At 33.1% G+C, this 16,314-nt stretch overlaps 1 protein-coding gene across 1 annotated transcript in view; it reads left to right on the forward strand.

Moving 5' to 3' along the window:
- Positions 1-14,690, forward strand: part of LOC117329302 (39S ribosomal protein L28, mitochondrial-like) — a 55,750-nt gene extending 41,060 nt beyond the window's left edge. Inside the window, exons 6-8 of the mRNA XM_033887192.1 lie at positions 13,243-13,387; positions 13,818-13,857; positions 14,243-14,690. Of these exons, the coding sequence (XP_033743083.1) occupies positions 13,243-13,387; positions 13,818-13,857; positions 14,243-14,246 (189 nt within the window). The 3' untranslated portion in view covers positions 14,247-14,690. The remainder of the gene's footprint in view (positions 1-13,242; positions 13,388-13,817; positions 13,858-14,242) is intronic.
- The last annotated feature ends 1,624 nt before the right edge of the window (positions 14,691-16,314 follow it).

Raw genomic sequence — 16,314 nt, forward strand, 5'->3', positions numbered from 1 at the left:
ATATAAGGCTATTTTTGATCAGTTATGCTGAGCAGCATAATGGACTGTGTGAGATGTCCAGTATAGCTAGCAGTCATCTGGAGTCGGTTGATGATAATGGACCATCTGTTCTATCATATATCAATTTAAAATAGAATTAAAAGTAACAAGCAAACCTTATCCCAGTGTAAGGATAAAAGATATGTTCATTAATTAAATAAAATCATGTATAAAAATATCTTAATAAGAAAAAAAATGAAAATTTTCGTCATGGATTGGTCATTATGTAAGAATTCTGGCTTGCATTTGACCATCACACCTGCCTGCCTAGAGGTCGGACCATGAGTGTCCATCTGAAATGATATTCCAAGCAGTTAATTAACTGTGACCAAATTCGTCAATTAGCATATGCTGTGTTTCCCGAGGACAGTTTAAATCAATCTCTCAAATTAGAGGGTTATGACTATATATGGGAAATAATTGTCACTATCTGTTGTTGCCTGACTCCACAAGTTGACTCAGTTGGATAATGCCTTGATTGTATTAATTTCAAAGTTCCTCATTCGTTGATTAAAGCTGACTTTCATCTAGATTTATACATTGTTAAGGACTATTAAAGATAACATCCAAAAAAATATATAATCCTGGCATTTAAGTCAGGATCAATTTAAATTGTGTGAAAATTACATCTGAGAAACACAGGAATATACCGATCTAGTTACATCAAATTATCATTTTCATTGCTCATCCAGACTTTATTTTCTTATTCCCAAACATGAATTATTCAGTTTAAAAACTGAATTTTAAATTTTCATTAAGATGTTTTTTAAGTTCTGATTTTGTTTATGATATATAGTTTCTGTTGTTAAGCTAATTAGACTGTATATTAGAACATTCATTTTCTTATTCCTAAATATGAATTATTCAGTTTAAAAACTGAATTTTGAATTTTCATTAAGATGTTTTTTAAATTCTGGTTTCATTTATAAGAATTAGTTCTGTTGTTAGAACTAATTAGACTGTATATTAGGAGGGAGAGTAGCGTCTGACCATCTTCCTTACCTTCCTAGCAAGAGGGTCACTACTAATCTTATAATCCAATCAAAAGTCCAAACAGTCTTAATTAAGTAGGTCACTTTCAACAGTTATAATCATTCATACAGACAAAGTCAGAGTGTTATAAGTGTGCCAGACTTAATATATATAGATATTCTCCAGGTATGTACAGGTAAACTTCAAAGGAAAGGCCAGGAAATCCAATTAGTGGTCAGACAGGTGTGTTCTTACCTGCAGACTGACCATGGATCAGTACAAAATTAATGATATATGCTTATAGCCTATACAGGAAAAGATTATTGATTCTTACACCCAGGATGTTTGTCTTTCTCTTAATTAAATACTCTGATGAGAACATCCTGATTAGGTGGAATCACTGCCCATTTAAGGGTATATGTAATGTACACCAGTGATTAGTGTAAGAGTTGTCTCCCTTCATTTCTAAAATCCTCAGGAACTAACCATAGCCATCACTATATGTAAATCTATTTCTAAAGATTTACAGTTAAGTGCAGCACCTACACACAATACAAATCATATACTGTCTACTGTAGACCTTTTATGTTAAGAAAATTAAATAGGTAATTTAGGGCATTAAATCTGTAACAATTTTGTGTAATTTGTTACTTCAAATACTGGTATTAATCTGAAAAAATAAACACATAAATCAAAACTATATTTGATTAAAATTACTTGAATAATGTTAAGTTTCAAATGTCATTTTGTTTAAATTGCAAATTGCAATTATAAAATCTGGATATTAAAATCTTAATGTATTGTACAATGTATATAGCAGATGCATTATCATCAGATTATCTTTCTACTGTTCTACCAAATTAGTAAATCTAAAGGAAGTGCCTCTGTTTCATAATTAACCTTAATCCAATCAAAGTTCCAAATAGTCTTAATTAGGTAGGTTCTATTCAACTGTCAGAGTGTTAGAAGTGTGCCGGACACAATATATAAATATTCTCCAGGTATGTACAGGTAAACATCAAAGGAAAGGCCAGGAAATCCAATCAGTGGTCAGACAGGTGTGTTCTTACCTGCAGACTGAGATTATACACCAACATTAAAAAAGAGAATAAGAAAAAAACATACCGGGTACACACTATTTTTTTATTTAATTTTTGCAGCATTTTATGTTGTAGTTATTTTTTGTTATCTTAAAAATGTGAACAAATTTTTGAAGATTTAATGTTATTTATACTAAACATATAAAATGTAGAATTGAATTTTGAATGGAGTGAAATTTATGTATCAATGTTGCAGTTTTTATGTGCCAGATTCTATGTTAAGATAGCAGTTTTTAATGACACCCTGACAATGAAATCATTATGATCCTCCAGTAGTAGGCATGGTTAAGTTTATGTTGGATCAGCTGGATAAGGCCATGGACAACTTTCTCTGAACATTAAAATGTCAACATGAAACTATTTTTGACCATGGTTAAAGATGTTATCCCTACTGGACACTGGTCAAGTCAGCAGTTTTATGTGCTGAGATGTAAGGGATAAGCCCCAATGTCTTTGGCTCAAACACAATTTTACAACCCTCACTTCATTGTTTTGTAATAAAACTGAATTTGGAGTGGAGAGTTAATTTCACCATTCCTTCTGGCTATGAGATGACACCTGTTTGTCATTGTGAGAGGCCTGTTAGTACAGGTAGGTCTGTCTCACTGACATATATATCTCCTAGACATATGTATACAACATGTTTTTAAGTTTAGAAAAACATGGCATTTTTATAATGCCAAAACTTGTATCCAAGTAAATATTGATAGGATCATTCCTATTGTCTAACAAACTGATACTGATCTTTCAGACATGTGCCTACAACATGTTTTAAAGTTTTAAAAAACATGGCATATTTATTATGTCAAAACTGGAATTTTAAGCCAATATTGACAATGTCATTGCTATTGTCTGTGAACACTGATACAGATCTTTTATACATGAATATACAGCATGTTTTAAGGTTAAAAAAAGAATATGGCATTTTTATAATGGCAAAATTTGAATTTGAGTCAATATTTGCAACATAAATTCTGTTGACTGATATGAAATCTAGGCATATGTTTTCTGCAGATTCTTCAGTTTGAAAAAAAAATCAAAACAATTGCATAATAGTAGGTAGTAAATCTAAAATTTATAATAAGACTAAAGTTGTAGGTACATATTTTATTTGGATGTATGATACATGTGTATGTTTTTCACTTATAAAATAAAATGGTATTTTCAAGATATTAGGGCTTGGAAACTAAAGTAAAAACACCATGTGTGGACTAGATTAAGATGTGTAATGGTCAGTAAGTCCCCACTAATAATACTGGAAGGAAGGGATATTCTGACTACTTTAATTGTACAATTTATTTAAGTTATTTAAGTCTTTTGTTCAATGTGTTTATAGGTTCAAAGGCATATCTGATACTATTGATCCCTTAGACAGCTTCAAGCCACAACAAATACAGGCTCTCACTACTACACTTAAAAAAAAAAAAATAATAAAAAAATACAGGTCCTCTCTGCTATGCTATATATATATAAAAATATATATATATATATATATAGAGCTGTTTATATACCCGCCAATAGCTCTTGACAAATCTCAATTCAACAAGGCAGAACATCACAAGCTGTCGAAAGAATTAATTATCTATAATTAAGAAATGATCAAAGGGCCAAAACTCTGTATATTGTGGAACCATATACTTCAATGTATGAAATTTGGCAGTTGTAGTCCTAATTATAAATGTGATTTAGTGTTGGATGTTTTTGGTTGCATCTTTAGGTAAGTGTACAGGTGACAAAAACTGATCAAACATGTTTATAGACATATTAGTGAGGGCCTATCTTTGTTGGTTGTAGGGTAACAGTGAGGGCCTATATTTTTTGGTTGTAGGGTAACAGTGAGGGCCTATATTTGTTGGTTGTAGGGTAGCAGTGAGGGCCTATATTTGTTGGTTGTAGGGTAGCAGTGAGGGCCTATATTTGTTGGTTGTAGGGTAACAGTGAGGGCCTGTATTTGTTGGTTGTAGGGTAGCAGTGAGGGTCTATATTTGTTGGTTGTAAGGTAGCAGTGAGGGCCTATATTTGTTGGTTGTAGGGTAACAGTGAGGGCCTTTATTTGTTGGTTGTAGGGTAGCAGTGAGGGCCTATATTTGTTGGTTGTAGGGTAGCAGTGAGGGTCTGTATTTGTTGGTTGTAGGGTAACAGTGAGGGCCTATATTTGTTGGTTGTAGGGTAGCAGTGAGGGCCTGTATTTGTTGGTTGTAGGGTAGCAGTGAGGGTCTGTATTTGTTGGTTGTAGGGTAACAGTGAGGGCCTTTATTTGTTGGTTGTAGGGTAACAGTGAGGGCCTATATTTGTTGGTTGTAGGGTAGCAGTGAGGGTCTGTATTTGTTGGTTGTAGGGTAACAGTGAGGGCCTATATTTGTTGGTTGTAGGGTAACAGTGAGGGCCTATATTTGTTGGTTGTAGGGTAACAGTGAGGGCCTATATTTGTTGGTTGTAGGGTAGCAGTGAGGGTCTGTATTTGTTGGTTGTAGGGTAACAGTGAGGGCCTATATTTGTTGGTTGTAGGGTAGCAGTGAGGGCCTATATTTGTTGGTTGTAGGGTAGCAGTGAGGGCCTATATTTGTTGGTTGTAGGGTAGCAGTGAGGGCCTTTATTTGTTGGTTGTAGGGTAGCAGTGAGGGTCTGTATTTGTTGGTTGTAGGGTAGCAGTGAGGGTCTGTATTTGTTGGTTGTAGGGTAACAGTGAGGGCCTATATTTGTTGGTTGTAGGGTAACAGTGAGGGCCTATATTTGTTGGTTGTAGGGTAGCAGTGAGGGCCTATATATGTTGGTTGTAGGGTAGCAGTGAGGGCCTATATTTGTTGGTTGTAGGGTAGCAGTGAGGGCCTATATTTGTTGGTTGTAGGGTAGCAGTGAGGGCCTTTATTTGTTGGTTGTAGGGTAACAGTGAGGGCCTGTATTTGTTGGTTGTAGGGTAGCAGTGAGGGCCTATATTTGTTGGTTGTAGGGTAGCAGTGAGGGCCTATATTTGTTGGTTGTAGGGTAACAGTGAGGGCCTGTATTTGTTGGTTGTAGGGTAGCAGTGAGGGCCTGTATTTGTTGGTTGTAGGGTAACAGTTGTAGCATGACTGTGAGGTCCTGTGTTTGATTTCATTCTAAATTGACATCTGAAGGATCATTTGTGACTTCTTATTTGTTGTAAATCATTTAGACATGTAAATAGGACAGTATGTATCCTCAAATAAGCCCCTTCCCCTAGCGTAAAAGCTCAGTTTTACTTTTTTGAGAGGACCTATTAGTGAACCACTTTTAACATACCTGGTACTATTTCAGAATTGATGTTCCTGCAAAAATACAAGTTGGCTAATAGGCCTACCTGTGGTCAGGTTAAATCGGTTAAGATGGGGAAAATGTGACATATATATATCAAATGTCAGAAGTTAAGTAAATATTGAAATGTCATCCTGTAGTGTATGTAATTTTATAAGATATGTAAATAAACTTTTTAAATTTCAAAACACTTGACATTTTTATTGTAGTTTAACTAGAATTTTAGGTAAATATTGACTTGTGTATACATTGTATGATACATGACATTGATCATGTTCTACTGCCTGGAGGGTTCTACCACTCAAGTCAAACGATTCAGAGAAAAGGGTAGTTCTCCTAATTCTATTGGGAAAAATTCATAGGATACAGTTGTCAAACATATTATATGTAGAAGTCCTGTTCAATAATTTATAATCAAAATGGAGATATTCTTGATTTTCACTAGGATTCGTGCAACTGTGACAATCATCTGTCACAGATTGAGTGATTTTTGGGCAACATTTGGGGTATGAGCATGAATCACTTAATTAATATTGTATTATCACTAACTAGGGTCCATTTAGGAATTAACTTCACATCAACAGTCGTTAAAAAGAACCTTTGACTCTGAAAATCTTCATATCTGTAGGTATTTAGTATTTGATTAACAATTAAAGGTTGTAAAGAAGGTTAAACTCTCCTAATTTCATCATTATTTAATATTTAATGACCCCATTGAGGTTAATGACAGCATGATTTCAGTTCATGAAAAGAAAAGATTTAAAAATGAATCATTTTTGAGTCTGGAGTACTTGTTAAATTATGGTATTTAGGGCACTTTTGTGTCATGTTGTGTGACCTGTGACCTCTTATAGACAGTCACAGGACATTAAATTGGGCAAATTTACTGGTAAATCCAATATCATAGTTTTTTTTTTTTAATTCAAATGTTGGAATTATCCTTTTTGAATAACAGAAAGTGTAATTCATTCATTATATGAAATAGTTCACAAAAACTTTCAATATAATTATGTAAATATCATGAAAAACAAACATCATTTTTTTTCTTTTTATTATTAAAATAATTTAAACTTGTATTTGCAAACATGACATGTTTTATTACGGGAACAGAGTTGGGTAAAATATTTATGATTCATTTGGGCATCATTCTCTACATAAAGAATTCTTGCTTTCAGCTGGAAGCTAGGATAAAGATCCAACATTTCAGAAATAAATATGATACATTCTTGTAAAATTAATGGATAACACCAAGGATAATTTTTTGTCTGTAAAAAAACATCATTGTTTTGGTTCTTAAAAACCCTCATACATCTCTAATATAAAAAGCCTGGTTTTATTATGCTAATGTCAAATACATTATACATTACTTTTTGATAACATCAATTTCCTTTATAAAAATTATTTTTTTCCCATAAAAATATGATATTTTAAATATAATAGTGTTAGCCGTGTGCCAGGTGAGGGTTACCTGGCTCAGTGATGTAATCAGGGGTGATGTCACACCTGGGTTGATTAGGTCAGGTGTGAACGTTTCACCTCACCTGCCCTGACACATGTTCCCTGTCACCAAAACAAGTTCTCTTACTATGTCAAATAAATGGAGAAAAAACTTTCCAGTGGGAAGAATCTGAGATTTTACACCTTGACTGAGTCTAAGTAGTGTCAGAAGACATGTTCATTTGGAGTGTCAGACACCCATGAAAGAACAAGAACCATGGAATTGTCAACAGTATGTTAAACCTACCATAGATTCACACTGATGTATATTTTAGAAAGTCCATGTATTCAGTTTTAACTAACCACTGAAGCGTGGTGTTACAATACAATTGTTGAATATATCTGTTAAAAAAAAAATCTGAATTAACAACAAAGATTAAATCAAACAATTAATGATATATGATATAAAAAAAAGTCAATTTTTCATTTATGTACCAATATACTTAAGGGTATACGGAAAATCATTTACTACATGTATTTTATTTCATATTTGAAATATAAAGACCAAAAGATTTTTAATTCTTACAAGACTATATAATGTTAACAAAACAATCTATTTCATGCAGTTAAATTTCAACTTAAAATGCTATTTTTTTCATTTGTTTGATTGATCAATTTTTCATTTGCCGTGAAAGAATATGAGATAAAATCATATCAACAGGATACTTTATCAAATATGAATGCTATCAAGTCCATATGAGACCTTTTAATAGCTTATATCTATAAACTGTCACATACAGACCACATGAGCTCTTAATATTTCATGTACAATTAACGACCGTGAAAAATGTTTCAATGATATAAACACCCAACTCATATTCCCTCATTGATATTATTGATGAAAAAGTCAAATAAAATGGCAACATTTTTTTTTCTGATGCTAAAAGGGTGTATGGTAGTGTGGACAGCTGGCTGGTAACTGATAGGACATTTATCAATATGTTTTCCTTATTTCACACAATCATTAAAATGTTTTACAAAGAAATAATGTTATGTCCATTAAAATCTGGCACATAAAAGTTTTACATGGATATTAATATTGATCAAGGACTGGCCTGGGATAATATCTTTTGTAGAAGGAAAGCGAACACCAGTGTCCGGCACCCTGGGTTACCTTTCATAAAAGTTCATCAAGGTTCAGATATGTTTAAACATTTCAGTTTATACAAGTAACTGAAATTTATTTCAATGATCTTTGAAACAATGTCTGGATTTGAACAACTTTCAGTTATTCCTTGAAATATGTTTCAAACCTGGCACTAAACATGGTTGAAAAGGTGTTTTTTCTTTGTTTTGTTTTTGTTTGTCTATCAGCAGCCATGGTCGTTTCAGGACAGCCTCCCCTGGTGGTGTGTGTGTGTTATGACCGGCTGTGATATGATTTTTTTTGTCTCCTTATGATAGCGTGGAACTAATGCTCACACTATACCTGCTACCTCTCTGAATGAGGTAAGGTACTTGGTTCGATGCTCCCTACCCGTGTCGGTTTGTGTTTCTTGGGAAACTGAGAAATGGCCATGGCAGTCTGTGCTGACGTGGTTGTGTCCTTTGGCAAGTCACTTTACCCTAAATAGACTGGATGACATGTGGCGGGCCTACCCTATGTTGTTCAGTGAGGTAGTCACAAACTACTACATGTAAAAGGAGACTCCACTTCAAAATTACCCTGGCGGTTCACAGGGCGATAAACCTAGCAAGCAAACAAATGAAGCTATAGACACCCAGTTACATCATACTGACAACAGGTGGACCCATTGTTATACTCCAAAAATGGCGAGCGTTAAGCAGAACTGTGAAGAAGTTAATACGAAAAATAAATATGGAATTGATTCATTATAAAGACTATTTCTCATACTGCGTCTTTTACTGGCCGCTCACAATTTTGCCGTAGTAGATAAAAATTTAATTAGAAATAAACAAATTAAACTTACTGGTAAGCCTATAAACTTTTCACTGTAAATTCAGAAGAAAATCAAACTGTCTTCTTCTACACCTGGCCTTGTTTGTGATGCAAAACTCCACATCCAATTGTCTCATCTGCCCAGAGTTTTAAATAACACAAATTTGTAATCTCTGTTTGACATCTTTGCTTGTTAAAATAGGAATCAAGATTTGTCTTCTATGTATGTATAATTCTTGTTAGATTTACAACTCAGTCAAAGTTTTTTTTATGAAAAGAATTTTTTATCAAACAGTATATTTTAAAAAAAAATAACTTGCATGTTTTATTTGCAATCCAAAATGTCACATAAAACTTCAACTTTTAATGACATTTATCTGTGAATGTTTGAAATTTTGATGCATTTGTAGGGCTTGTCAAGATGACAGGTCTATGGAATGTTTTGAATTATTTTACCATGTTGTGTAAAGGAATGGTGGAAAGCTGACAATGTATGCATGTTAACTGCTTTTGTTGGCGTTTTTATTTTTTTAAAACAACATCTGGTAGCTGTGTGGCATGTTCGTTGCTGCAAACAACCCTGTGGTGTACGAATAAATAATTAAGGACATTTAATACCCCACGCTGCCATAATTTGTTGACTTATATTATGAATTTTACATAATACAACTTTTTGTTTACAAAAAGACAATGCATTACGTGCAAAGAGAGCAGTGACTCACCTGGCTCGAGCCTAAGTGTGCCACTCTCTGGGGAAAAGAGATTAAGAAAGTACCTGTTGTCATGGTAAAATGGAGTCCAGCTGGAGACCTGTCCCCTAAATTCCACCATTCTCAGCAGACAGGGCCAGAACAGACCAGTTGTTATGGAAATTTGCACAAAGAAGTCACACTGAGTTATGCTAATTAAGGACAGGAGATAAGCCAAGTTGTTCAATTTTATGTGCTGGAATTCAAATCATTATGCAATAGATGGAGCGTGAGGGTTTGTGACCTGATCAATTACCATGACAATGGTCGTGATGGTGGGGTAGAAACTCTGGCCCTCTCCATCCTGTCACCATCACTCAGGATGCACATTCTCACCTTTAGCTAGCTTTCAGGTCAGGGCCAAATCATGCACTTTGCTCAAAATAAGACAGAGAGAGAGAGAGAGATAGATAGAGAGAGAGAAAAAAATGAATTGGAAAATAAGATAAAGAAGAAAAAAAAAGATTGTAAGATAACAACGCACTATATATGTATTTTTCATTTGGTTTTAAATACTCAAAAAATGTGATCACTTCTTTATACCTTAAGAATTAATTAATGCCCAAAATGAAATTGTCATTATTTACTGAATGTGTTAAAGTATATCATACTTCTTTTAAGGAATGTCTTAAGGATAACATATCATAAAAAATACAGGTATCAGTTCCTTCCTGGCACTTACACTTGCTCCCGATACACACCACAACCTTCCTTGAGGTTTGAGATTGAATCTCTATATAACCAGTGGTATCATTATCTCAGCTATCTTGTTTTAAAGAACAAATCAATGCCGATTTTTGAAGGAAGTTTACATTCAAACAAACCACAATGTACTTTTGTATAACTTGTAAATGTTACCTAGATTTCAGACAATTTCTCCACCAGTCGCCATGGATCTCTGACTACAATAACGAGATTTCTTGTGTGTACCAATATTTTCATTGGAAGAAAGTCCAGAAACAAAAGTTAAAACCAGAAAAAGAAAGAATTGACCTATAGAAAATGAATCTTGTTTGTTCCAAAGTTAAATTGACAGAATATAACTTGCACAAATAGAATATAACTTGCACAAATGAATTATTACCTTTTTTAATGGACATTACTGCGACTCCAACAATTCTTGACAATCAAAATTTATTGCTGAATGTCATGTTACCATGACAAGAATTGTGTTACCATGACACTGTAGAGGAAATATATAAATATTTCAAACTTTGTAAAAACAAGAAAAAAACATTAATAGGACATTTAGGAGAAAGAAACAACAAAGTTGAGAGGTGTAAATTGATGTATACATCTGATTGTATTTCCATGTGCTGCAAGTCAGTCAGTAAACATGCTAAATATTTACATAGGTCACTTAGGGCATGGGTCACAAGGTCACACAATCAGGTGTAAAGGTCAGAACAATCTAATTACAATAACATGTTTATTGACACCTAAAAAAAAAGAAGAAAGGTATGGAGTCAAAATTCAGAAATGATTCTGGAAAGGAATTGTTACATGTAATGGCTGTACAGCTATAGCGTTCTCCTGACCTATGACAGGTGGCTCAGGCCATTTTGTTTTGCCATTTTTCAAAATAGAATAAAATGTGATGATTTTACTCTACACTTTAAACATTAATTTATAAAGGAAAAATGAATTTAACATCATACTATTATGAGTTGTGTGAAATTTGGGAATACTTTTTTCACAGTTTTGATAAAATCAAAGTTTAGTAGAAAATATAAATCAATATATTATTTTTTCTTTGAATAATAATAATTAATGTTAACAAAGACCAACTTATATTTAAGTCTACTTATATCATAACCCCTGTAAGTTATAACAAGAGATGATTTAAGGGAGTGTTTATGAAACTGGGGCCAAGTCATGACACTTAGACACAAATTTGACGACATTTTGTGAAGTTACATCAATTTGAACCATTCAGGTGTTATTAGAGCGAGACTTCACTCCCAATGATATATACATAACAGGGTGACACAGGACACTTTGTTGTAGACTTAGAGGGTATGATGATTACATGAGGGTACAGGGCTGTATAAGTCAGGGTCAGCGTGATCTCCGGGAGGAGGCAGATGGAACAGTCTAGGTGATAAATCCACAGGGTTTTCATGCAGTAATGGTTACCCCCTGTACAGTTCATGAAGCCACTTTGATATCTAAGTGGAGAAAAAAGAACCAATTATTTCACCATATGCTGTGAGACCCTACTTTCACTTTACACATTTTGCTATAAGTACATAAATGTTGGATCAAAGGGGCTTGACAGATCCCTATACTGATCCTAGGCCTGTGTGATCACTTAGGAACTATATTGGAGAAACAGAGGCCCCAGTATCAAAAGCACTGTTAGCTTTACTGCATCAGATTCATATACTGATTTTATTCAAGTGCATAATATTTTTTAACAATAAATTATTCATCTGAATTAAAAGCAGTGAGAGTTGTACAGGAATTGAAAATATCTAAAAACAATTTGTTATAATTTTGTTAAAATCTTTTAAAAATAGACTTTTTTGTTTGGTGTATGATATTGAGAAAGCTGAACTATTGTAAGTCTTCCTAGTAAATGTATCAGTTCTGTACATTATAATTAGTCCTGTCTTTTATGTCACGAAGGACCTTGTTTTACAGTTGTAGATCAGTAGCTGACCAGCTTTATAATTTCTGTAACACATATAACCCTACAGAGATGATTGACAGAAACAGATACTTCATCAATTTCTGGACAAATTGAAAACAAGTGGCTTTATAGATCTGTGAAACTAGGATTTTAGGGGACAACTTAGAGGGCAGCTGACCGAAATATAATGATAACATCATTATAACAGAGTAATGGTAAATTACAGATAAACCCATACAGAAAGTGAAATTATATTTTAAACTGTTAATACTGAAAATATTCCTTTTGTCCCAAGATTTTAGTCAATGTACAGAACATCTTATTTGATTTAGATTATATTGGTTGGCAGATGATAGAAAATAATCGAACATTAGTTTGGAAAAAAAACCCACAAAACTTATCAACGATCAGGATTTTGAAAAGGAAATCAGATATTTCTGGAAGTGTTTGTAAATTTTCGACTTAGTGTATTTTTGTAATGTTACCAAACCAAGAATATTTTTGTAGTGTTACCAAACCAAGAAGATTTTTGTAGTGTAACCAAACCAAGAAGATTTTTGTAGTGTTACCAAACCAAGAATATTTTTGTAGTGTTACCAAACCAAGAAGATTTTTGAAGTGTTACCAAACAGAGAAATAGCAGTAGTTTATCTTTATTTTACTGATATATTCATTGGTCATTTAGAAGCAATGAAGGAGACATGGAAATGCATGTTACAGCAAGTGAACAGCTTTGTATCTGTGAAGAGTTTAAGATTCTATAAAGTTATATTGAGAATGATATACCTGAGTGAATTAAGATTTAGTTAGACATTGTATTGAGAATGATATACCTGAGTGATTAAGATTTAGTTATATTAAGAACGATATACCTGAGTGATTAAGATTTAGTTATACGTTGTATTGAGAATGATATACCTGAGTGAATGAAGATTTAGTTATACGTTGTATTGAGAATGATATACCTGAGTGAATGAAGATTTAGTTATATTGAGAATGATATACCTGAGTTAATTAAGATTTAGCTATATTGAGAATGATATACCTGAGTGAGGTTATAAAATGTTTTGTCTGTTTTAGCTGGAGGAGGCGGAATGGATTGGCCTGCCTGTTTCTGCTGCCATTGCCAAAGCTAAAGCCGAAATAAAAGCCAATAAAGAGGCTGAGGCAGGACCTCTGAAGGATGTGTACAGAGAGCAGTACATCAACAGGTTAAGGAACCCAGGTGTGTACTCTAGGTTACATCTTCTCTCACAAAAACACTTTAAATCCCCAAGGTCACTATAGTAACATAAACATACATTAAGTGATATGACTTCTCTAGGAGATTTTTCTGGCAATTCATTTTCTATTTCTCAAAGTCGCTTGTACTACAGGTAACATTTAAATATCATTACCTTGATCAAACCTCTATAACTTTTCAAGGTTTTATGTCTTTTAAGATCATCGTTAGATCACATGGTAACCTACTAGCTATACTGACTTAACAATGTTACTGTGTGGTCTTTGAAGTCCCACTCCTATGAATACATAATGTATCCAATCATATCATCACAAACATGAAATTTCTTTAAAAATTAGTTCCATTTGGTAATTATGTAGACTTGATACTGATGATGAAATGTTTATCTGAATATTTCTTTTTGTACCGACAGACATGGTGCCTGATGCCGATACCACGGACTATTATGGAAAGTGAGTTTTAGAAAAGTCAAATAATTAAGATTTCTGCTGCATTTCAACATTGAAATAAAGTTTCTGAACACTCTCGGATACTCTTTTTTTCTCATAAACAAAATGATAATTTAACAATACAATTATACTTCTGATTTTTCCTTTTTCATTTAATTAAGAAAATGATAAGGTAAAATACATGAAAGTCTTGGTCTCTTCTAAAGGTAAATGTGAGCATTCAATATATGGGAATAGATTTACATGTACATAATGTAGCCTGCTGATAAAGGTTGGTGTTGATAAAGTCATCTCTTTGATTGATGTTAAAAAAGTATTAGCATTTAAAGCAAACACTAGAATAGAATGGCCTAGTTACATGTAGTTAGGATATGCTGATTTATTTCAGGTAACCAGCCAGGTGTAATCAGGTGTGGGTGCTCAGGTGAGATGTGGCCAGGTGCTACTTGAGGAACTTATCAACTCAAAGAGGAGCCAGCCTTCAGTACAAGGACACTTCAGGAAATGTCTATCTTTGTGTGCTATTCTCAGTGTGACAGTGGCATGTCCCACTTTGTTAGTCAAAATGTTAGGACGACACAAAATTAGAAGACCTGCTCGATTATTAAGTTTAATTTTATTGGAAAGTGACTGAATATTAACCGAAATGTAAGACCTTCAAAAAGTCTTTTAGAAGGAAACAGTAATGAGCAGAAACTGATTCTGAATACACATGGGCTCTAATACCATGAACTCTATCAGATATGTTGCATACAAACAATATTTTCATGCTGAATTACAATGTTGGAACAACTCAAATGTATTTGAAAGCAAAATTAAAAGTCATTTTGTAGAAATATGTTTTTACTTTTTTATTTAGTTGCTGTTTTTGTGTTGATATGAAGAAATATATAATTTCTTTGTTTCTCATGATACATGTATTTCTAAAAGGAGGAATATGAAGGTATTGGAACAACCTAGATTTATTAAAAAGCACTCACAATCATTTACTTCTAAATGCTATTTCATTCAATTCCTTAAATCTTTCTTCAGAAGTGGTTTAATATTTTAAAGTCTAATTGATATACATTGTACACAAAATATGTATCCATAGAAAATGTCATGCTTTTCTTTGTGAAAAATAAATGACAAGAGTTATTTTGGTAACTATTAAATACAATTCTAGTACAGCTCCAACAGTGAAAAATTAAGGTATTTCCTTCCATCAATTTTGAAAAAGAAATGTACTGCTTGAAATTCTTGGCCAGTAATCATGAAACTTGGCCTACAGAGGATTTTTGTAGGAGTTATTCCCCTTTCAGATATTTTTTATGTGGGATTGTCCGACATACAGAGCTTGATTTATACAGACTAGTTTACACATAGTCTAGAGATTTTGAGAATTTGTGAAAATTATTAAGATATTTCGAGATGTTTAAGAATTTCTTTAGCATAGCCAATGTTATGACATATAAAAAATATTGGATCAAGCTCCAAAATCACAAGACCAGTGGCATTTGGTCCCCACATTGGGGCGTATTTATAAAAAAAACATTTTTGTATAATGAACTATTTACTGTAGTAATAACAATAAAGAATGGCAAGCAATTTTAAGTCAGAAAAATATGTAAAAAATCAATTAATACTTCTTTTTTCTACATTCATAAAATTTCATGAATGTTGTAATTGTAGCTTTTATTCCAAATCAATGCCTTATTGTATGATGAAGATCAAACATATATCTGTATTATTCATAGAAATCAGGTAGTTATGTATACATTGTAACTCTCAAAATAAAAAAAATATATTTCTCTGAAATTTATTTTGATGAGTACAAATTTTCTTGGGAATGATTTAGAACATCTATTAAAAAAACATCAAAGAAACTTTGCTGTTTAAAAGGACAAGACCAACAAAGAGTTAAATTATACAACATTACATGATATTTACTTTCTATTTACAGCATTGTTATACCTCACTGTTGTAAATGTGTTTTTCTCACTTTCCTTCAGTAGCAGATGTCTCCTGTTCAATTATTTACTGTGGTCACCTGTGTCCACTACCTTCAACTTTGACCTCAGGTCACAGAGCCACCCATAAATAATTAATCTGGTGTCCAGTCCTGTATGCTATACCTGGGGGCTTTTTAACATCAAAACTGAACCTTCACCTCTAACGTTTAACATTGCACACCAACAGTGCTAAAAAGCTTGTCCCATCATAAACCAATTTCACACTGGCCTTCTTTTATTCTCTTTGATCTATTCAAATAATAATTTATCAATTACCAGTCACAATAGGTGATAAATTGCCAACATTATGAGAAGGATAAAATACATAAAGAAAATTAATGGTAATAATTCAATTTTTACTAATGCCCATATGATTGAAATTCAAATATTTCCTTTCCATTTCACACCTTTGTAAAGTATCAAACATTGACAGAGGAGAGAAAACATCAAAGGTCAAAGGTTAAGTCTT

Source organism: Pecten maximus, chromosome 6, assembly GCF_902652985.1.
Source record: "Pecten maximus chromosome 6, xPecMax1.1, whole genome shotgun sequence".
NCBI classification, from domain to species: Eukaryota; Metazoa; Mollusca; class Bivalvia; order Pectinida; family Pectinidae; genus Pecten; species Pecten maximus.